Source organism: Urtica dioica, chromosome 10 (genome assembly GCF_054948205.1).
Source record: "Urtica dioica subsp. dioica isolate 48M chromosome 10, U.dioica_male_clone48M_v1_H2, whole genome shotgun sequence".
NCBI lineage: Eukaryota > Viridiplantae > Streptophyta > Magnoliopsida > Rosales > Urticaceae > Urtica > Urtica dioica.
Genome location: NC_142765.1, coordinates 25,104,894 through 25,129,309, shown reverse-complemented (window position 1 = coordinate 25,129,309; position 24,416 = coordinate 25,104,894). Strand labels below are relative to the sequence as shown.

General features: G+C 34.7%; 2 protein-coding genes across 3 annotated transcripts; one reads left to right on the top strand and one right to left on the bottom strand.

Annotated features, from left to right (window-relative positions):
• Nucleotides 1–7,442: 7,442 nt before the first annotated feature.
• On the bottom strand, nucleotides 7,443–10,745 carry LOC149384429 (Regulator of Vps4 activity in the MVB pathway protein). The gene is made up of 6 exons (XM_089629626.1): nucleotides 10,508–10,745; nucleotides 10,065–10,197; nucleotides 9,870–9,973; nucleotides 8,829–9,000; nucleotides 8,589–8,729; nucleotides 7,443–8,133 (listed from the first exon to the last, which is right to left on the bottom strand). The coding sequence occupies exons 1-6, from the start codon at nucleotides 10,555–10,557 to the stop codon at nucleotides 7,756–7,758; spliced, it is 978 nt and encodes a 325-aa protein (XP_089485752.1). The 5' UTR covers nucleotides 10,558–10,745; the 3' UTR covers nucleotides 7,443–7,755.
• A 1,881-nt stretch (nucleotides 10,746–12,626) lies between these two features.
• On the top strand, nucleotides 12,627–15,411 carry LOC149384428 (F-box family protein). 2 transcript variants are annotated; one of them, XM_089629501.1, is made up of 3 exons: nucleotides 12,628–12,942; nucleotides 13,046–14,577; nucleotides 14,984–15,411. In XM_089629501.1, exons 2-3 carry the CDS (start codon nucleotides 13,048–13,050, stop codon nucleotides 14,999–15,001), a joined length of 1,548 nt encoding a protein of 515 aa, XP_089485627.1. In that variant the 5' UTR covers nucleotides 12,628–12,942; nucleotides 13,046–13,047; the 3' UTR covers nucleotides 15,002–15,411. The 2 variants fall into 2 exon arrangements, with proteins under 2 accessions (XP_089485628.1, XP_089485627.1); XM_089629502.1 differs by having other exon boundaries at nucleotides 12,627–14,577.
• The last annotated feature ends 9,005 nt before the right edge of the window (nucleotides 15,412–24,416 follow it).

The window sequence follows — 24,416 nt, the reverse complement described above, 5'->3', positions numbered from 1 at the left end:
CTGAGTTATTTTTTCCAATTAATTTAGGAAAAAGAAGATTTGATGAGATATTTCTTTGATCAAATTAAGAAGTTCAGTTTGAAATTCGCCTCCTCCCGTAGAAAACAATTGCTAGCTTCGTCCATGCATATATACATATGCATATATATTGCAAACCTTTTTTGGTCATTTATTGGCAATGTTTTTATTTTTTTTAAGTTATTGGCAATGTTTATAAGATGTTTGATGTTTATTGGCAATAGCTTAAGTTTTGAGCACCTGACTGCGTAACCTCAAACATCAAACATCTTATAAACATTGCCACTAAATGGCCAAAAAAGCTTTGCAATATATATATATATATATATATATATATATATATATATATATATATATATATATCAGATTTTAGATTAGATACTAGAAGCTATAAAAGTGTAAGAGTATTTGACAAGTAGGCTACCAATATATGAACATCCATAAGACCTATATATACGCCCTAATATTGTTCTATTCACTTATTTGTTCATTGTGATGAACATATTATATATATACATAAGCTTAACCTGTATCGATATATGCATGTGCTCAGTCACACACATATATCGATACAGGTTAAGCTGGACTGCAACATATCATGTCCACCACTTGGTTGCAAATTATATGATCACAGGATCAGTTTGGTTAGTAATGGAGTCAAATTTCAAGCCTAGCACTGTTATTATTGTGCATACTTTACCTGATTTGGTTACATCTGAAACATAGCTCTACCTACAAGTAGATAACTGACCACTTTTGTTGACTTAGAGTAGAGAGTCCTAATGGTGATCGTAACCTCACTTTCTGTAGCTGTAATTATGATAGCATTGCATATTCCCAAGAATATCATATCCTCTAGGTGGTCATATCAACCAATTGCTAGCTATGCATATATATATATATATATATATGTGTGTGTGTGTGTGTCCTTAATGATGTATATTAGGATTAATAAACATCTATAAGGAAAACAAATTGGGGACACTACTGCAAATACTTGCAAAGGTTAACTTGAGAAAACTACAGCTAAAAATAATAAGAAAAGAGGTGAACTAGTATGTAAATGTGGTTATATACATAGGTCTATATCTAATACTGGCTCTAAACTACCCCAAAAAAGCTGCACCCAAGTGTCAATGCAGAGAGAGAGAGAGAGAGAGAGAGAGAGTTTTCAAGGACAACATAATAGCTGCAGCCAAAAGTAGACGACTATGTGATTCATGCAGCACAAAAAAAATGAGTGAATGTTTAAAGTTGCTTTATGAGCTGGCTAGGTCTCTTATATATATATATATATAATTCTCTCTAATATATATACACACAATTATAATATTGGTTTTATTTCCCTTGATACATTTTTTCTAATATCTCTACTTTCGAAATTTAATGATCGTCTGTATTCTTTCAACCACTCAGGCATAATTTTTTTTTCGCTTTTTTTTTTTTTTTTGTCACTTGCGCATATGCCTTAGACGCGCGCCGTGTAATATATATGTTATATATTATAGTACATTGTATTAATATCCTTGCAGCTCTTTTCTGGTGAACTTAATATATTTACGCTTAGAGATATTTTACTTTTTAGATCTAAAAATTAGCAAAATATCTTAGTTAGATTTTTCATGTTCAAAATATTTCAAAGTACACTTTGACTCGTTTTCGGACAATAACACCCCTCTAAACAATTTTCTAAAAAAAAAAAAAATTCACACTTCTCTATCTCTTCACCTCTCTATTATAACACTTTTGAAGATCTCCGATAATTTTTACCTTATTCTCCTCAGAGTGATGATTTTTAAGATCACCCCTCTACTATTGTTACCTTTTTTCCTCAGAGTGATGAGCTATTTATAGGAGTCCGAGGTGCGCTAGAAGTTTGGCCGAGACTCTTGACTGAGATATGATAGTTGGCAGCCAATTGGGGGTCTTCATATAGACCTTGGTAAGTATCAGCCGACACCAGGTCGGCCACGGGATGTATATCAAAAACCTACGCAATTCCATGATACATTGGAATCTATTTCAGGATAAAGACTTCTTAATCATAACACGTACTTTGAAGAATGAATAAATGTATCACTTTATTGATTTACTTCAATTATATTACATCCTTAATTAATACATCATTCCACATCTCCTCTAAATTTAACATTGATGTTGTTATCAACCAATCATATTGTTATAATTCATTAATCTCATTTAATAAGTCCAAGACAAATACGAAATTGATCTGTGTAAAATCAAGGAATATTTAACTTGCCTTATTTTCATTTGATACCACGGTCTTATTCCAAAATATATCCTATGGAGTTTATCTCATATAGCATCATAAGATAAACCCAAAAAACACATGTTGACTATTTGGCAATATTAGATTAAAAAAAATAGTTTTTATTTTTTTATTTTTTTGCACTAAATTACTTTTCTAGTTGTATTCACAAAATGAACTACTTTCAATTCAAGACTTAAATCTTATTATAAGTTAGCTAATTTATCATATCCTAATTTATATGAATAGATGATGAGTTGCCTCTTGACTAAAGTGTGTTTATATGGTCAACCCCTAGATCAAAAGATTTGAGTTCGTGAACGTTGTCCAAAAACTAGCGACAATAGTACATTTGACTAAGAAAAGTAATTCCTAGTCATTTGTCGGACTTGCGCGCGACATACAAATCATAGATACACTATCTTTGAGCTTAGGTGAAGACTCTTGTTACGCGTGAATATTCATTTAAAATCGAGAAGAGGTGCTTGTGTTTAGAATCCAAAGATTTCTCAAAGTTCAAGCACATTGAAAGAGATTGGTTCAATGGGTTATTTATTGCTTCACATTCTATCATGCTCACTACTTAACTTTAGGTTTCATCAAAATTGTTGTCTTAACATAAGAATATTTTTTAATTCTGCCATAATGTGTTATGTCAAATATTCTTCTAAACCCAAAGAATTATTTTCAACAATCATGTTGTCATTCGTGAGCTTCTTGGGATTTCTCAGCTCTATCTACGCAACCCACACGGATATCCTAGCCCACCATCAAGGTGGAGCCATGGATAAAGTTCACGATAGACACAATATTTTGGTAACAAAATTAAATTCAAAATATACCAAAAAAATCATTCAAACATAATACATTGTAACAAAATTTTGTAATAAAATACACAATATATATGCATTTTAACATAATACATTGATAGATTAGAAACACAATTAAAAAAAAAAACTAGGACTTTCATCAAACACATGGTGGGCATAGATATATTAAAAAATTCATAATATTACAAATTGATAGTAAATAATGAACTCATATAAAAAGATAAAAAGATATATAAAATACTTACATGGATAATGGCAAAATAAACCAATAATTAGAAGAATATTGGAGACAATAAAAATTAGAATGAAAATGAAGATAGTGGAGATAAAAAAAAGTTAAATAGCTAATAGTTTATTTTGTGGCTCAAATAGGTTAAAAATATTTTTTTTTTTTTACTGATTAAGTTAATTTTAATTTTAGTATTCCGATAAAACTATTACGAAATGGGTGACGTAGCTAAATAACCAATTTAAAGTTATAAATTTGTAAAATAGTCAAAATTTATCTTAATTTAGAGAAATAGTTAAAATGTGAAGTAATTTGATTCCAAAAATTTTTTTGACCCAAAGATTAATTTTTTTGAAAATGATAAACTGTTTATAATAATCATCAAAAAATTTAATCTTGGATGTCAAAAAAATTTTGAAAAACGTAAATTTGACTATTTTACAAAAAAGTTGAAACTTTGATTATTTTGTTAATCAATAACTTTCAAATGGCTATTTTGTATAATTTGTCCTTTCGAAATTGATTTAAATAAAATTTGATATCTTTAACCCGATCTGTAAGAAACAAAATTCTTACTCCGTCCCTAATCACATATATTTAGTCAGAGAGAGAGAGAGAGAGAGAGAGACTACCGTGCTTTACTTTAAAATTTTCGGGCAGATAAAAAGAAAACGCTATAAAATATTTGTTATCTTATCTCTTTATCAATTTGTCCTATTTTATTTGTCGTGAGAGAAATGTACACGTATGTATAAATAGAAGACGCATATCTGAAGTACGTGGCCAAGAAAATCTCCGTGTTAAAACCGAAAATCAATGAATAGGACTGGTCATATGGAACAGATCATCAAAGTGGGTTTTTGGGGCTTTAGCTGAATCGGAGATTTTGAGACAAAGCCTCTTCTTATGGCATGCCATTATATTCACACCAGTGCTTTTCTTTTGATATATTATTCGTCTCATTCACTTTCCCTCTCTCTTTTGATTACTTTTCCTTCTATGATCTCACGTTACATCTTTATCACTCTCTCTCTCACACACACATGTATGTGTGTGTGTATAAATATTATTAATTACACTATCTCTCTCACAGTGAATATATGTACGGCCTGTAGCTATATATTAAACCTCTTTTTTTTTCTTCTTACACAGCTGGTGATATTTTTTTCATGCATGACTACTGTGAAACACAGACGTTGGATTTTTATTTTTCTTTTTCTGTGGTTTGCATTGCATGAGGTTCAACATACAAGATACACACACATCTCGTTGAAAACTGCGACCATTATTGCTATGTGTGTGAGTTGTGTCAAAGTGTTTATGCATCCACATTTTATATTAAAATCCTAAACTGCGATGATTAGATTTAAGACGACGTGCAATTATTTAATTGTTCGCGTTTGAAGTATTTTTATTTCCATATATTAAGTCACTCTCATCAGCTCATATAATATACTATAATTTGGTTTGTAAGTAAAGTTTTGTATATGCATAATATATGGATAATTTTTTGGTATATATATCGTAAACTTTAGCAATTATTTGTTTACATATTACGGAATAGGTTCAAATTTTATTTCACCAGGTACGTACGTATGGGACAACTTATACAAGTCTGTGCAAAAACTGCCCAAGATAAGGGTTATTTAACACAAGTGTAGTTGAGCATTAGATAATGGGATTAAATATTGAAGCAAAAAAAAAATAATGAGATTAAATATACAAGTGTGTGTGTGTGTGTGTGTGTGTGTCGAATCTAGGGGAACTGAAATTTGTGCTAGGTCAAAGTTGGTAGTGCATGCATGTTAGTTAGGTTGTTGGGTATATTGTAATTTTCTGGCGAAACAAAAGCAATAATGTTTTGGCTTCTTTTTCTGACTTACATAGAATAAAGTAAAAAATAGAAGGAAAAGAAAATTTTGAATATAAAAAATTATCGGGTGTTGATCCTCTAGCTTCGCTACTCGTTCTTGTTATCCAATAAAGGTTCGTCACTTCATACTACTGTCTCCTCTGGAGTTTTCTTGTTTTATTGCATAGAGCTTAAATAGGAACGTTTAGACATGTTTCCAATAACTTAAAAATCAGAAATAAATAAACATATTTTGGGTACTTCTCAAATTTTAGGTCAATTTATTTGTGTAAACATGTTAGCTACCAGGTAAATTTTATTCAATTATCATCACCAACCTGTAAAACTTGAAGAAATTTTCATAAGTTGACAAGAGTGTTGGACAAATATCATACGATCATATTTTAGGGAAAAACAATTGGATAAATTGTATTAATTAATTTTAAGAGAATAATGAACAAAAAAATAAATTGCAAGAAAATAAAACTGGGAATTAACCTTAACCGGATTACAAAGACGACGGGAAAGAAAAGTCGAAGACTGTTAGATTAATCATTTCCTTAAAGTGTTATTGCTCTTTCACTAATATTTGTCTAGACAAGCAAAGTTATAAGGGTGGACAAAACGAGTTTTACTCTACCTATGGCTCGATTTAAGTGAACAAGAACTACGAGTAGTCATAAAATATAAGAGAACTATAGGGGGGAAGAATAAAATATTACGGAGAAAATAAGATTAGATTTCGTTTCATGGTGTGCTCGAATGAGAGAAATCTTCCTCCTTGTATAGGAGAGGTGGGCAACTGTGATGCAACGGAAATTTTGTTGATGAGATAAATGGACTACGATTGTTCATTCGACGCACGAATATCCAATCAAAGAACCTTCCTCCACCTATTGATTCGCTCACGAATACTACGTCTCGGGCATCAAATCGGGTCCTCACAAGAACACACGAATTTGGGATATAAACACAAAGGTTTTAATTATTTTTTTTCATTCATAATCTATTTTTTTTACAAAACAAGTCACAAAGATTTATAGATGCATCTTGTGACCATTCACATCCCTAAAACTAAATAATTAAACATTAATAAAGACTCTTAATAAACGAAATTAAAAAAAGGGGCAAACTAGCAACGTAGCCTTTTTTAAACGTGTTATTTAAGATCTAGCCCACATTTGGTAAATTTTGTAATCTAGCCATTTACTGAAATTTACGACTATGAAATATCGAATATACCCTTGTATGGTTTAAATGAGTGAAAATAAAACAGTAGCCAACGTTTGAGTTCTACTAATAAGAAAGTCAACAACATCATCAAGCTTAGTACACGCTTGGATTCAAATTTGAATATTTAAAAGGAAAATCATTAATGAATATAATATAAGAAACGAATTAAATATTGATTAAAATAAGTAACTTGTGAATCGTCAATAAATTTTCGTTAATTTTTATTTATGCGTGTAATAAATAAACGAAAATAACCCAAAATAAATATGCGAGATATTCAACCGACTTTTAAACAAATGATAAACATGTAAATTGTTAAATGACTAATAAAAGCCACGTCATCAATTGTTGCTATGTTTAAAACTTAGCTGAAACGTTGGCTATATTGCAATTTCCACGTTTCAAGTGGCTTAGTCCATATAATTTTTCTTAAAAAAAAACTAATAATGAAACAAAACACAAAACGTCATTTTGAAAGCCTAAACGTCCGAATTAGGCTTAAATGCTGAGACCCCACTATGTAGGTCTTGTTTACTAAGACGTTTCCACTCAGAAAACACTCATCTTTTACTCATCTTTTATCCGTTTATGCAATCCCAACTTTCCAAACTCTTTTGATCTGCATCAAACTGTTTAATCAATGAGCATTATGTCAATAAGTGTAGCGCGATAGATTACCCGTTGCGTAATGTACATCTTTGACCGCCAAGCGCCTCTTGGCATGAATAAATGCGTGAAAGATAAATCTCTCATGCAAAATAATTATTGTTTTTTTTAAATAGATTTTTATTTATATTCTCAAATTTTAAGTTAATGGCTTGTAACAGTATATCCTATTTATAAGATTCACACACAAAAACGATATAATAAAAAACAAATTAAAGGGGGCCTCCGTCAATACCAATATGTCATGACCTCTTTAGAGTCTTTAAAAAAATCATCACAAAAAAAGGCAGATGAAAGTGTGAATATTGTTTCTCCGTCCGGCTGAATGATTATGATTACCAAAAGTAGGAAACCTTAGGAAAGACATTAACATATAGTTCCAAATAGTCATTCATTTAGCAGGCCTGATATAATTTCAATCTAAGAATGAAAACAATATGTTTCAACCTGAAAACACGCTGTAAGAAATTCTCTTTTAAAATATTGTTTTATCATGGGTAATAATGAAATACTACTTTACATGGCATGGCTGGGCAATCTTCCGTAAGCACAGCGTCACTGGCCCATAAAAATGAAAACACAAGCCTTTTTTCCAGATTTTATTTTGTTCATCATCATCATAACATAAAACGGACCCGAAGAGTAATAAGTTAATTCTCTACGATCTCATTGACTCAGTTGACTTCAATGCCGAGTCAAACTTAAAAGCGCTGGCCAAACTCGCGGCAGCCCTGGCGGTGGCAGAAGCGCGTTCCGCAGAAGCGATCGCAGCCCTTGCTCGGTCCATGATATCATCGGACGGTCTCGGCGTCTCTGTTTTCACATCAGAGATCACCGGGATCACGTGATTATCACGAACAGTGATCGAGGTATGAATGTTACTAGGACCTGGTAATAAAGGTGTCTTCTTGCTCATAGGTACTTGATGGAGATTTTGAGATTCTTGTTCTTTATTGGCATTCAGCGACGACTTAAAAGAGACTGGCGTCATTGTGGTTTCAACTTCACCGCCGCTGCTTATATGTTTAGATCCACCCTAGAGAGAGATAAAATTACAGAAAAACCTGGGTTAGAGTAAATGTAAATCCAATCCTTTAGTACATAAAGAGGCATGGATAAATTAAAATGAGAAAGTTGAAACCAAATCTAGGTACCTCAATATAATTTAAAAGAAGATCGATTTGTGATGCAGTTAAAAATACGTTTATTTCAAATTGGTCTATGATTCGTAGATTCTTTTGTGATCCGACATATATGGGTTGGTTTTATTGCTCAAATGGTCCCCGGACTACTTAGTTTGAGGCATTTTGGTCTCTGAAGTTTTTTTAGAAACAAGATAATCATCAACCATTTAACTCACGCATGTGAGGGTTTCATAGCAAAAAACGGAAAAAAAAATTCTTTAAATACCCAAATTACCAGAGGTCTTGTGGTTTCAAACTAGTGAACAATCAAGTACCAGCAAATTAAAGATGAGTTTCGCAAAAGTACCAGCAAATCTTCGTGCCGTTTAGTGAGCTCTGCTTCAGCGTTAGAAGAATCCCATTCAAGGTTGTACTCTCGTGCGATTTCTTTCAATACTTTGAGCTTTACGTCGCCGGACGGAGCACTAATGGAAAGTTTCTCAATTATCTGCAGATTCAAAAGAAATGGAAGTTCATTTCAGGATAGCATGTAACAGTCAAGAAACTATTACATAACCAGCAACGCTGAAAAACGACACCACTTAACTGTACGATTAACACCGGAATCCGGGCGAAGCTCTGATACAGCAGCGACAAATTCTTTCCCATATTTTGTAGCAAATAAATTTTTTAAATGCAATAAATCAGGGACATCTGAACATCTGGGAGCTGAAAATATAATGCTCGCTATAGCTTCGCGCAGTTCAGTGGGACAATCCCTGAGAGTGACAAACAGTGGTCATTCGTAGTGTACGCGACTGTAAAATGTCTAATATACACTTCCTAGTTCAGATGAAAAAGAAAATGATAAAATTATGGTTATTTAGCGCAAACAGTTATTGAACTGCTATGTGACTGACATTTGGTCCTTAAAAAATAATGTTTTAAGCCAAAATGATTGATTTTGTAAGATGTTAGTCTTTTTCTTTTCCACGTATCACCTTCGGAACTTAAAACATATAGCCAACTTAAAAGAATTACAGTTTTGGATTTTTACAGAAATATTTTATTTTGATCATATAATGCAGAAGAAAACCCAATTACAACTATTAACAGTCACATAGGCTAAGCAATAATGTACACCTTCAACAGTGTGTTTCCATGATTGCAGTTTCATGTTCTTAAATGGCAAAGCAAACTCTATGTCGAAAAGTCTGTTAAGATCTTACAAGTGGGGATTATAGTAATTAGTACATAACAGTCAGAAATTAACAGATAGTATTTGTTAGTATACAATAAATAGGAAGGATTGTGACGGAAGAGAGGATTTCAAGACCTATATATCAGCTAACTAGGATCTATCAACAATGTGGATGGTCCTACGATCATTACGTACATATCATGCAATTATTCAAGGAATTAGATTCTAAAGATGACTGCTTATGGTAGTAAATAAGAAGAAGCATAGTGTTGCTTCGCTGCTTCAAATTCAAACCGTTACTAAAAGTGTTGGAAGCATTATAAACAAACAAATCGGAATTTCGATCGACTAGAGATTGCATCGATGGAGAAATGGTATTATTGACAAGACAAACTCAAGAAGTTATCCCGACCAAATAAACTACCTGAAGCGTTAAACAGAATTTACCGTTGGTTCTCGATAATGGGAACACGAGCAAGAATAAACTCGCAGAAGAGCTCCAATATCTCGTACGAAGCCCATATATTTTGTTCTCGAATAATATGCTCCACCTAACAATAGCATCAATGATATGATAGCTCTTCCTTCATGTACTAAACAATTTATTACATAGTGCTTGCGAGCCCCAAAGAGTATATATACCCGAATTTGAGCTATGGCTTCTTGACCAGCCTGCAAAAATTGAGCAATCTCTTTCCTCATATGCTTGGTCTGCATATCTCTCTTGTTCTGCAGCAATTTGATTCGAGATATTGCCAAACCCAAACATGTTTTGCTTCACACACACACAAAAAAAAAAAAAAAAAAAAAAAAAAAAAAAAAACCGTTATCTTTTTTCTATCTATCAGTCGCAAGTTCAACAGAAATTAATTACGCAAACCCCAATTCATCAGAAAATTCTCAAGACCCATTTGTTTAAAATGCGACCTAAAACGTTTTTTAGAATGGGGAAATCTGCAGGAGCAGAATAGTGTAAAGCCCCAATTCCCAAGCAATACGAAACATTGCCGAAACCAAATCGAAGAGCCCAATTACTTGATTCAGTCAATGAAACCAGCGAATTAGAGAGATAGAGGATATGGTACCATTTAGCGCCAAAAACGCCTCTGTTGAAGAGCTGGTTCAAGAGAGACATCTAAATCCAATTCCAACGCTATTTCGCACAGCGATTCCAATCTACAAATTACTGTTCGTTTGATTGAGTTCCTATATCCCTGATGGCTTGTACTTCAAAAATACTTTTTTCTTCTTCCGTTTCGTTTCTCCCTGATTAGTTGTTAAACATTTGTTTATCAGCTTTTTTGTTTTTTAAGAAAACTTTGTTTATTTACTTAAAAAAAAAAAAAAAAAAAACACAAAAAAAAAAAACTTTGTTTATTAACTCGGGGGTTTGGTACTTGTCATTTTAAAATTTTGATAAATTTTAGAATTAATTACAAATGGCTCGGGAAAAGGACTAGTTGTAACAATATTTTTTTTAGAGAAATAGTATATGTATTATATAAAATGTTTCAATGAAATTACACTCTATCTAGGGAGAGATTTATCCGACCAAATAAGTTGATTGTCTAGAAAAAGAGCTAAAGTTTATGAATCACTCAAATAACCAACTCTTAACTCGTATCAATCTAAATCGTGAAAGATAGACAATAAATTATATGCATGAGACAAAAAGACTCAAACTGGGTAAAATAAGAGTGTCTTTTCAGGACTTGTAGCATCGTCTTGGCATCTGACTCCACAAAGTGGATAGCCAACTTCAGATCCAAACTCGACGATAAACCAAGACATAGAGCAATAGTATTAGTTGTGAAATTGCCTTGTTGACATCATGTCATTCATTGACATCTATGTTAACAAATCAACAAATTTTCCAGTGTTGTCATTTGTTGACATAATATGTCAACAAATTGTGCCAATTGTTGACATAATATATCAACAAATTGTGTCAATTGTTGACATATATATGTCAACAAATCGTCAAATAAACTCAGATTTCTAGAAGAAAAAAAAAAACAGATTTTTTGACATATGTGAAACTTGGAGAAAAATGAAATTAAGAAAAAAAAAGTACAAAAATGAAAAAAAGGGAAAAAATGGATTAAAAAAAATATTCTCTCTCCGGGATTTAATAGTAGATTTGTCCAAATTATAGTTTTAGTAGAAAATAATAAATGAGTTATCAAATGGTAGCAGATGCGTCAATTTCTCTATTTTCTACTTATTTTTTAATAAATAAACATACAAGTATTCATAAGATTACAAAAAAAAAAAAAATTAAATGAGGAACATTTCCAACTAATTACATACGAAATGAAGGAAACAATTAAGATTCACAACTTTCGAAATTATGTTCTCAATGCCGGTGGTTATTCCGAGGTCGCACCAACTTGGAAAGACGAGCTGGAGAAGAGGAGAGCTGAGAATACGAGCTGAATCTCAATACATGATATACTAATGATATTTAAATCCTTGGTTTGATTCCTTTATTTTATTTTATTTGACTTATTATGTGAAATCAAATATCAATGAACATATGAAATATTTTTAAAAAATATTTGATTAACCAATTTACCATTTGTTATCCTAATAAAAAAAATACCACATTAGAAATTATTTCTATTCATTGGCTCCGTAGAAGAATTAACAGGTCATTAATCTAATTTATTCGATTATTCCATTTTGTTTTACACATGTAGCTTTGCATTACACCATATCTATTATGAAATTTACTCATTATGAGGAATAGTTAATATATATATATATATATATATATATATATGAATCTTATAAAAGTTATCAAAACATATTTTGGCTCATACAATTTGATGTAGTTTATATTTATATAATATGAATAAAAACGTATAATTTTAAAAAATGGTTTACATAATTAGTCTAAGTATTACAGTAAATAAAATAAACAATGTTACATTAAATTTAAATTTAGCACAACGCTATTTACATACTCTAATTTTTTTTATTTTTTTATTTTTTTTTTTTTTTTTTTTTTTAGTGTTATGCTTTAGTGTGGGAGTTTAGAGAACCAAAACTCTAAATTTAGAGTGGCGAAATTCTGCATTGGACTTTGTTTTTGCTCGAAGTTTGTGCAAGTGTTTGGAAAGAAAAGATGCCATTCGGTATCCTAAGATTTGTCACTTGGGTTTGGACTCTTTTTAAGTCACCACTTTAGTTATGGCCTTGTTTTCAATATTGGCTGGCTGACACAATTGAGGAAGACCCATCACGGGATTAACCATGATGCCAAAACTCTGCTCATACTAAATTTTCTCTCTCTAGTCAGTCACTCGTCATCCCACGAAAACCTTATAGAGAACAAAAAGAAAAGAAAAAGAGAGAGAGAGAGAAGATAGAGAAAATTGAGGAGAGAGAAAGTCTTCAACTTTGATTGTGCGGGTCGTTGGTTGTGCTGATTGACGACTCGTCTCAAGTATTCCGCTTTGTGGAAACTCTGTCGAGTTCGTTGAATTTACGCTCTCCCAAGCAACAATTCCAGGATCCGGTACGAAACCCCATTCTCAATATTTCTGTGATCGCGGGATTTTAATTATTAAAAAAAAAAAAAAAAACCGAGTTTGTAAAAAAGCGATCCGATTTTCTGTCAGCCATGCGAGCGGAGGCACGTGGGTACGCCGACACTCCGCTGGTGAATCTCCCGGACGACGTGCTGTCGGTGGTGACTCGGTCACTGTCGCCGAGGGACATATGCAATCTGGGCCTGACCTGCCGGAGCCTCCACTCGGGCGTCGTGGGGTCGGAGAAAGTGTGGTTCGCTCAGTGCGAGGCGTTGGCGATGGTGTCGCCGCGAGACCTCACGCGGTGGCGCTCGGCCGTGTCGTCGTACAAGTCCCTCCGCCGCTTCATGTCCGCCGTGAAACCCCTGATGGGCATGTGGGTCCACCAGAACCCGGAGCTGGGCAACGTGGTGTACGTCGTCCCGGGGCCGCTCGCCTCCGCCGTCGGCCGCCGCGTCATCCCGCAGGAGCTCAGCCCGCTCGGCCTCGACCGCGGCCCCATCCTGTGGGCCCCGGTCTTCGAGCTCCTCGCCGACCCCCACGGCCGAGCCTCCCTCTTCCTCCACGGCTGCGAGGCCGGCTCCGAGTTTCTCTACCCCGGCTCCCTCGGCCCCGTGGACCCCGCCTGCAACGTCATGCTCCTCGAGGTCGAGCCCGAGCCCGAACCCGAAGCCCCCTTTTCCCGGCTCTCCTTCAGCGACCGCCGGAAGCTTCTCGAGTTCGTGACGACCCGAGTCCGGTTCAGCCTCCCCGACTGCAGCGCCGATCCAGCCGAGCGACACATTGCCATGATCGCCGCCGGGGCGAGCCAGTCTCGGGTCGACTACGACCCGGCTGAGCTCAAGCCGCGGGAGCGCGAGATCACGAGAAACCCGCCCCCTAATAACAACAACAAGCTCGGGAAGTACTTGAGACAACTTCTCGGGAAATCCGCTCCGGCGAAGAAAACCGGCTCTTCTTCGTCGTCGGGTCATTCGGTGGACGAGTTCGTGAGAGCGGGCGAGGCGATAGGGCTGACCCTGCGCGGGACGAGGGCGAAGCTGTCGACGTACCGGGCGTGGCCGAACATGCACGAGACTCGGTTCGCGCTCTACAAGCTCCCGCTGCGGGCCCCGACCCCGGGCCGCGAGCTCGCGGGCCTGTGGGGCGGCTCGTTCGGGTGGCCCCCGCGGGACAAGCCCGGCGGGAAAGCCCTCTTCTTGCTCCTCCTCTCCTACGAGGGCTCGGGGAAAGTCCTGATCGCCACCAAGATCCTCGAGGGCACTCACTACGTCCTACACCCCAACGGCTCGGCCATGTTCGTCGTCGACACCGACGAGCCTTCTTCGGAGCCGTTCCCGTGGGAGGACGATGAGAACGTCGTCTGCGCGGCGGCGGCGGCGTTTTCCGGGGAAGGGATCGCGAACGGGTACGGGTTCAGGTACCCGGGGTCGAAGCCGGGCTCGCTGTTCGTGTTCGAGGACGACCGGCTCGCGTTCGTGTGGAAGGAGTCGCGAGCCGTGCTCACGCTCGAGAGGCTCGACTTGGAAGAGCTTCTCGGGAGAGGAGAGAGAGTCGCGCCTCTCCCTCCCGTCCCCAACTTCTCTTACCTCACCAAGTCCTACTCCAACGTCTTCGCTCAGGTCACACCCCTTTTTTCCCCGCAGAAAATTTGATATGAATTCGTCGAATACTTTAGCTTGAAGAACTTGAATAAGCTTGTGTGAAATGGATTTTTACTTTTTAGGTGCATATAGTGATACATACACCTCGTTTGCCTTGCTGAATATTAAGACAAGCACATTTCTTGTTTAGTACTCCCACACTGATATTGGTGTAGTTTGTTCCAATTTTATAACTCTGAAACTAAAACCGGATAAAAATAAAAAATAAAAAAAAAACTGAACTCTGCACAATTCTGCTAAACAGATCACAAGTTGGTTTTTTATTTTTAACGGACGATCTTACAATTAACGAGTTCAGATTTCGTTTGATTTTGACTGATGAATGAGCCGCGTTGATGTGAGATTTCGTGTTATTTCTATACAGGCAAAGACGTTAGTTTAGAGCCCTTACGAGTTATGATCAAAACTTCAATTGAGATACGAAAGTATATTCATCAGTCATTGCAATGCCGTTCCTCTCTCAGTGCTTCAAATCAGATTTCAAAGGATTCCACTTCAAAAACTTCGACCTTCTACTTTTGACTGTATCCGAGCACACTATTCTAGTGAGATTATGATGCTTTACAAAAAAAAAATTAAAAAAAAAATACAAAATCAGGAGAATAAGAAGACCAGCATGAGTTGCAGAGTAGTTTGAACCAAGGAATACCAATATATATATATATTATTTTGGTCAATTAAGATACCATTAAAGTTGGAAATACTTTTCTGTAAAGTTCCAAATACTTTATTTAGTACTGTAAGCCACACTAATAATGTTCTTGAATGGAAGCATGATATTTGATTTTGCTTCACATTGTGTCACAACCTTGTTAGACTCTAGCTCAACAACAGCTCGATCAAATACGTTTCATATCCCGACTGTAAACTGGTTCTCTTAGAAATTACAGGTTATCGCCTGAAAGACCATCTCCACAACTTTCAGATCGCCGATACGATTCATCGCCCAACAAGATGAAATTGCAATTCAGGTCAGTCCCGAGTTCTTAGATTGTGATCAAACAAGATCAATTGTTACTATGTCGGATAATCTTGTATCTCGGAGGTGGCTCTAGAGTCGGAGTAAAACTCCCTCACGTATTAAAACATGACATAACCGAAGTATATATATCACATATTATTATCTTGGAACACAACGTAATGAAGAAAGTAAGATAACCTCTTCGAAGATATTTCAGATGACTCTACCTTCCAAAACGATTTATCTTGGTTCTTCAAACTTATTATCGTTTCAACACCCTTGAGAAACAAGCGTATGCGTATGGGTTCTCAATTGAAGCATTAATTCAAACACACGTCCACAACACGTATACATAAATGTGTGTACGGCTTTCAAGAGAACAAAAAAACAATGTTTTTATTCATTCCTTTCTCTCTGTCTCACTCAAATTTTGGACAAGGAGAAATTGAGAAAATATGAAAGCAATTGTTGTGTCTTGAAATTGAGAGGGAATTCGAGCTCTAACTTCTATTAGAGAAACTAATAGGACGTGCTTATGTGGAGTATAGATAGAGGGTAACTTAAGTTGCTATGGATAACTTATAGTGTCATAATCATTAGGGCAAAAGTGCTCCAATGTTCACTTAGTCGTTATTTTCCAAAATAGGAAAAATCGTCGCCCAAGTCCTTCCTTCTCGCCACAACCCTCGCGCAAAGCAATTTATACTCGCCAAAGTGCTTTTTTGCTTGTCCAAAAGCACCAAATCACCCATTTTAAACCAAATCTCGATTGGGCTCCACCAAAATGGCTCTCCCACACAACACCAAACCCAAACTCTTTAAATACCCATTTCACTCCACCATTTTCTCTCAAGAAATAAAAAAATTCAGGCAAACTCATGTCAAAATATTTTCTCTCTTGTTTCTTCTCCCATAAGAACATTTGAGACAAAAAAAACAAAGAGAAGCAATTTCCTCTCATCTCATCTCACATCTTTCACCAAAAAACACAAAAAGAGAAATAATCTATTTTCATTATCTCTAGAATGGGAGAAGAAAAATTATTTCTCTCACAAAAAAGGCTAACCAAGCCAAATTACATTCTCTCACTAAAAATGTCCAAGAGCTTTAGAAATAGATTCTGATATTCTTTGAGCTTTAATGATTCAGAGACAACTCAACAAAAAGAGCTCAACATCAGATCTCTGGCTATCCGGACGAGCAAGCCAAAAATCTCAAAGTCAGATCTTTTGCGATCCAGACAAGCAAGCCAAACAGCTCAAAGTCAGTTCACTCGCGATCCAGACGAGCACGAATCTAAAAACCTCAAAGTTAGATCCTTCACGATCCAGACGAGCAAGTCAAAAAGCTCAAAGTTATATCCATCGCGATCCAGATGAGCACGACACCAAAAATATCTCAAAGTCAGACCCCTCGAGGTCCGAACAAACACGCACCAAGACCATCGACGAAAAAGATTTAAAAAAAAAACTCCAATTAAATTTATCGCATGACAAGCCGCACGAGAAACCGAGGGGAGAGGGGGTTGTTAATGTTAGTCGTCATTTTCCAAAACAGAAAAAACAAACCTCGCCCACGTTCTTCTTTCTCGCCACAACCTACGTGCAATGATCCTCAGCAGGCTGGGCTTCCGCCATCTAGGCCCAACAGCCCACCCAAAAGGCCACTTTCCTAGCCAACGCAAAAAGGTTTCTCGCTTTCTACAATTCTTCCAGCCCAAAGAAGAATCTACTCGCCCAAATCAAGAATCTACCAGCCCAAAGCAATTTATACTCGTCCAAGTGCCTTTTTGCTCGCCTAAAAGCACCAAATCACTCATTTTTAGCCAAATCTCGGTTGGGCTCCACCAAAATGGCTCTCTCATTCAACACCAACTCCAAAACTCTATAAATACCCATTTCACTCCACCATTTTTTCTCGATAAATAAAAATAAACCTAGGCAAACCCATGTCAAAATATTCTCTCTATTCTTTCTCTCGATCCTTCTCCCACAAGAACATTTGAGACCGAAAACAAAAAGAAAAAAACACCACAAGAAAAAAAGAAGCAATTTTCTCTCATTTCATCTCACATCTCTCACCTAAAAACACAAAAAGAACTTTTTTGACGATAACATTGGGTTGAATGTGAAGCAATTAAAGTTATCTCACATCCTTCTCTATCACTTTTTTTTTTTTTTTTTTTGCTCAGAGTAAGCTTCTCAATTAATAAAATGTAAATATATTAGACAAGTATAAATAATATATGGGCATTTAAGAACTCTTTTTAGAATGTTTTGGTTTGTAAGTACTTTATTTAGTGTGGTTTGTGATGTGAAATTATCAACTCTAAAATGCATTGTAATATATAATATGTATGTTTATGGAAATTTATTTTTTTTCTTAAAGTGTTTATTAAATACCTCGCAGAAAACTCTTTTTTTAGCGGTTTACCTCAACGGTAACGGTTTACTAAATGGAAATGATAACCTAAATTTTTTTACTCTTACCGCAGTATACCAAAGAAGGTAAAGGGTAAACTACTAATTATGTACACAAGTGGCATAATAGCTTCTCCATGGCTTTCATGGTCACCATGTTTTATAGGTAGGAGGCCATTAACTATACATGCATGTGGGGAACCCTTTCCAATATAGATAAATTCACCACCAACATGAAAATCTTGGAAGAGGAGAAGAGCATCAGTCATTCACGGTCAACCCAAGACGTGACATCTTGGGGAAGGAAGACGAGGGAGACCCTAAAAGAATCCCACTTAGATATGACTGACTAATGAGCACAATAGCATGGGCCACCATGCAATCGCTTGTGCCGACCCCTGTCCTTATAACATAGTTATGCATCCGCCTTATGTTCCTCATATAGATGACCTGAGCTTATGAAACAGAAGAGGGTTGAAAATTCCATCATTCCGGTCTTGAAATTCGAGCGGAATGATTCATTCCATTGGGAAACTTGAGTGGCAGGATTTCATTCCGTTGACTGAGCGGATGTTGACTTTCACCAACAGAAATGGTTTCTTCTGCACCTACAATTAAGTTTTTTTTTATGTTTTTTTTTTAATTTATGAGCCGTTAGATTTGTGGCAATTACAAATCCAATGATTTTAAATTTTGACAAAATAAATATTTTGTGATCGGAAGAAAATTCATTTCCATATACTTATAATGAAAATTAAATTTTCATATCTAGTGGAATTCCGATGAACATTGAAAAGAATAATTATTTCAATAAAATTCGAAATTTCCTTCTACAAGCGTCATTAAAGAGGCAAGAAACATCTTGTGATATATATTCACCAGAGGATCGTGGAAGTATAAGCAAGTCACGTATCTAAAAACGTCAGACGAGTCTATGCTTTCCAAGATATTTCCTAGATTCTATTCTAGACGACCAATGGCGAACTAGTTCTACTTATACCATTAAAACATACATTGATCGGTAGATTCATAAAGTTGATAAACGTCTTTATTATATAATTAATTTGCAATATGAAAATTTATAATAACATTTATTTTCTAACATGGGGGGAGAACGTAAAATTCTATCTTGAATTCTTCATGGAGCAAATATTATCTACACAGGAGTTTAAAGATCCAAATTTAATTGATATTCCATAAGCTAAAAGGTTGGAAAAGTTGGTAAAAAATATTTGAAAATTATATCATCCACTTTAGGACCATTTTTTTAATAAATATGAGTTTATATGATTATTGTTGGATGTAAATGTTTTTTATTTTCATTTAAATTATATTTTTATGTTATTTTCAAAGTCCATTAAAAATTTATCCTTGAGAAAAAAGTCCACACAAATTTTCAATTCAAATATTCATTTGAATTTTGAAATGTGGAATTTTATTTAAGTGATGGCGCATCGAACATACCCATAAATTTTGGTTTTAAGTTATTGCCAATTTGTATATCACCTAAAAAGATTGGTTATACAATTAATTCTGAATTTTTGACCGTTATATTATGTAATAAAATAAAACTCTTAAATGAGGCCTTTAATTGCCCCGACAACTGGAACAGGTTGGTGGACAGTGAAGAATAATTAAAGCAAAGGAAGTACTTGTCGATATCTATCCTTAGATTCGCGAGCTATATTCCTCTACAACAAGCTCCAATGTACACCCTAAAACCTGAAGAGCCTGAACCCCAAGATTCATATCAGGCGCTCTTCTTTCAAATCCTGTGGTGTGGATTCACTCCGGGTTTCACTTTCACATTGCCGTACGGTATGTTAAAACGTGCGCGTGAATGATAACATGCGCCGAATGACAGCTTGCCCTAGCCATGCGGTCACGTCAAACGTCTCTTTTGAGGCTCTTAAGTCTTAACAAATATCTATTAATGTTTTGAATTAATTTGAGAAATTTTATTTTCTCAAATTAGATTTTTACCTATTTTTATATAAAAATACCTCTCTACACGATTTTATCATTTCTCAATCCCTCTAATTTTCTATTTTAACACATATAAAGAACTCCGATATTTTTTGATGATTTTCGACGATTTCCTATGATTTTTGACGAACACGAGCAAATTAATTTCATCATTAACCATTGCAAATCATTATTATGTATGTGAGTTCGTTGAAAGTTATCGGAGATAGTCGACAATTATCAAAAACCATCGAAGTCCTTTAAAATAAAAAATTGGAAAGATAGAAAAAATTTGAATTTTTTTTTATAGAATTGTGTAGAAAAATATTTTTTTTGTCTGAAAATAGACCAAAAAAATTTAATTTGAGTTATTTTAAACATAAAAAATTCAGCCAATACATTTTATTAATTTTCAGTTCCTAAAAATAAGATTTCTCATTAATTTCTAGTGTCTAGTCACTCAATAGTGAACCTTTATCTTCGATCGATGACAGACCGAATACAGTGATACAGGTTAATGAATTTTGTCGCACGTCGTTCGAAACAATTCACGTGATTATCTGGGAATCTTAAGCACAGAAATAGGGTTTCATTCCAAGAATTAATTTTGTTATTTTTAGCAATTTTTTTTTTAATACAATATTTTAAAAATCTGCCTACCCTACCGCACTACTCACTAGCCAGAAAAACCACTATAAAACTTGCCCTCTTGTCAATTTTAAACAACATCCCCAACAACTCTCCAATTTTTCTCTGTGTTATCTTTTTCTGCGAGGGTTACCATTTTCCTTGCAATAAAACCCTCTTTTCACGTTTCTAGAGTTTTATTTTCTTGTTCGAAATATCTAGATCCTTTATATACACATGGTTATCTCCTCTACTGACCATACATATGGAAAACCCTAAGTTAATATTTGTTGATTGACTGGGTAGGGTTTGTTGATTAGAGCTCCTTGAAGTCCAAAAGAGGATGGTAGATGGAGAATTGTGCTGCTAAGCTATGGATATCTCAGTCCTATCTCTTCATTGAAAAAAAGATGATAGGCTTGTGATTTGCATATCTCTGGAGCTCTATTTTCCTATCTTTAGTTCTTTCTTTGGATTGAAGGGAGCTCTACGCTTATTCCCTAATCTTTTTGTTTTGTGTGTTAGTTTATCAGATCCATGGTATGCTGTGCCTTTTATGCTTCTTAAAATTTTGAAGTTGATTTAATCTTCTTTCAATCGGCTTATAGTCTTCGAATGGTACTACTACTAAAAGCCCGAACTTGATTTTATCTTAGATTTCAAGGATTTTTTGGTTTCTGATCAGTTTAGTATATATAGTATCTCCGCCTAGTGAACCATAGAGTGACGGAGATATTTATTCCGAGAGTTGCTTGGCTTACTCTAGATCTGAAAAAATATCAGCATTTCTGTGTAGTCTGGTCTACTATGATATCATGTATTACAGTTCTTCATTTTCCGTGCGAAAAATCTGGATTGCCGTCTCTACAGTGGATTTGTTCATCTGCGTAGTTGATTAATTTAAATTTTCAACTGTTTCAAAATTTGTGTAAAAGATTATTGTGACCAAATATTCCTCTGTTACCGATATTAGGATATCCTGGAATCAATCTATCTGGTCATACAATCCGAGCATTTCTGAAATAGACCTCATTTTCTGAAATCTTAAATTGATGTTTACATGTACCTATCAAAACGTATGATGTATAAGAGAAACGCAATTTGTTCAATATGGAATAGAACGTATATATTTGAATATATGTTCTGGTTCGATGGCTGCATTCATCAACTAGTTCAATCATAAATTGAAAAAATAAATAACAAAAATGAGATGAATATGAGCTTTTTCAAAGTTCGTCAAAATTGTAAATTCTTTTTTAATAAATTTTCAAAAGTCTATCGGATTGCAAAGGTGAACAAAATTTTCAAATTTAGTACATATTTTTAATTACTCTAGCATCCCAATCTTAAATTATTTTAAAATCGATTTTAAATCTTAAGTTGTAGTTATAATTTTTTATATAATATATATTTTTTAATGCTATTACTTTAATTTAAGAGTGTTGCTATTTGTCCCGATTCACGAGTGGGGTGAGTTGACACGTGTCAACTCACGAGTGGATCGTTCTCCACTCGTGAATCGGGACAAAAATCATTTTCCTTAATTTAAACATTGAGGATTCAGAAAAATGAGGGAGTCTGTAATAATTTACGTAAAAGAAAGTACAATAGTCGTGTATGAAATAATCATACGTAAATAGAAAATTGGGATGATCCTACATAAATATAATAATTATAAATATATTATACTAAAATCCCCTCAAAAGCTTTCACGAACAAATTAGCAATATGAAGCGACTAACAACTTATGCAATGCCGGGACGAGTAACCGTGAAATAAACAAAACTCCCTACCACCGTGCGGTTTAGATTGAGATAAGGCAGAGGAGACCCGTTGACGGAGAGTAGTGTGTCGTGCTAAAGAAGATCTTATTTTGACTGAAATAGAAAGTAGCCTTTCGTGGAGAAGTAGCCTTTCGTGGAGAAGGCCACCTCGATAGAATTATTACGTTATTGAAATAGAAAGTAGCCTTTCGTGGAGAAGGCCACCTCGATAGAAAGTATATTATTATTACGTTACAAAAATAATTCTATATTAAAATAAAAAAAATTCGACGAACGGAATATAAATTATACTAGAATTCGAGCAATTTATTGATTCTTTCAAAAAAATTGTGAATAAACTAAAGTGTCCAAAGATTCTAAACTATGGATAAAATGTTCAGAGTATTTTCACGGCCAAAAGATAAACAAAACATTTGATCAAAAAATTCGAAAGATGACTAAGTCATTTTTGCAACACAAAAATTACCATAGTATATATTCTGGACAAACTAAATAAGAGTTTACACTAACTTAATTGCAAAAAATAAACTAAACTAGCTAAAAACTATAACATCAAGAGTAAAACACATAATTTCAAGAAACAAACGTTATTTAACCTTAACACTGTCATTGATCCTCTATAAAAATACACACAAAAAAAAAAAAACAACAACAATAAACACCACCGAACACAAGGGAGGGGTCGTTGCAGAATGGACAACAAAGTCGGGGGAGCGGAGGGAGATGACGATCATGAAGATGCCATTGAGAGGATCGGATGTAGAGGTGTCAAAGGTGTTGTCGGATCTGAGTTAGTGACCACCCAAAGACTTGATATCCACCATCGAAGCAAAGATTAATTGGGGGATGGAGGTGGAATCAAGCAAGAAGGAGCAGTGGCGGATCCAAACTCGGAAGGAGGGAGGGGCCAAAACTGAAATTAGGCTGTAAAAAAAAAAAAAAAAAAAAAATTAGCCCAAAATTTTTTTTTTAGGGGGGGCCCAGGCCACTTGAGCCCACCACCTGAGTCCGCCCCTGAGAAGGAGGAGGCAGAATCTTGCGAAAGTAGCTTTAAGTGCTCAAAAAATGATTGTATAGCAAGAAGTTGACAAAAACTACATGGTCGGAGTGTACCGGAGAGTGGTGTCTCACTCCTTAAGAGGGAGGGTGGTAGTTGAGTACCAAAAAAACTTAAAAAAATTTTGTAAGAAAAAATAAAAAAGAGAGAAAATAGATCAAGACTGGTTACTTTTTCAAAATAAGGTTTAAAATATCTAAAACTTACTACAATAATTTTGTTCAATTACTTTTATATGTAGAAGCTTTATTCATATGATTGTGTCTTTATAGATCGAATACAAAAATCACTTATAAAAAAGTACGATATGTGGTTTAGATATAATTTGAAAGAGGTCTATTTGTGCAAATTTGGCTTGGCATGAATTCTTATCTATGTTGATCGTCGTCCATAATGACGGTGATGGTGCAAATTTGAAGTCTATAAATAATACATTTGAAAAGTATAGTCCTTCAGACTAAACAACATCACACTATTCCTCAAATACATAAATAAATTAAATCTACCATATTGATAATACAAATTTACTTAAAAATATGAGAAATCCTTTGATAAATCCGAATTGTAAATTAAATTTTATAATTTAGTACTTTTAATTTACTAATAAAACAATGAAATATTTTAGATGAACTTTGAGAAGCGGAAGCAGAACTCATGACAAAATAATTCAAATTGATAAGAGAATGAATCTACATAAAATTAAAAAAAAAAAAAAATTATCATTTTAAACAACAAAACCTGGAACAAAAACAAAAATTCATATATCTTAATAATAAATTAAGTTTACTAGGACACTGTTTTTAAATAACTTAAAAACCTTGAAAATATCTGGATAAATTTTTGAACAAGAAGGCGAATCAATGAAATAGAGAAAAAGTATTTAACAAAAAAACTTGCAATTTTTAAAAAAAAAAAAAAAACAATCATCAAAAGGAGGACAAAACTATAAAATTTCTGATTGATAAATTAATTTACAATTATTT

Bases quoted from the DNA above. Each gene is read 5' to 3' on its own strand.
- LOC149384429 (XM_089629626.1), bottom strand. From the start codon at position 10,557: ATGTCTCTCTTGAACCAGCTCTTCAACAGAGGCGTTTTTGGCGCTAAA. The intron at 10,198-10,507 runs GTACCATATCCT...GTGTGTGTGAAG, and splicing joins GGCGTTTTTGGCGCTAAATG to CAAAACATGTTTGGGTTTGG. The intron at 9,001-9,869 runs GTAAATTCTGTT...TGTCACTCTCAG, and splicing joins CCCATTATCGAGAACCAACG to GGATTGTCCCACTGAACTGC.
- LOC149384428 (XM_089629502.1), top strand. From the start codon at position 13,048: ATGCGAGCGGAGGCACGTGGGTACGCCGACACTCCGCTGGTGAATCTC.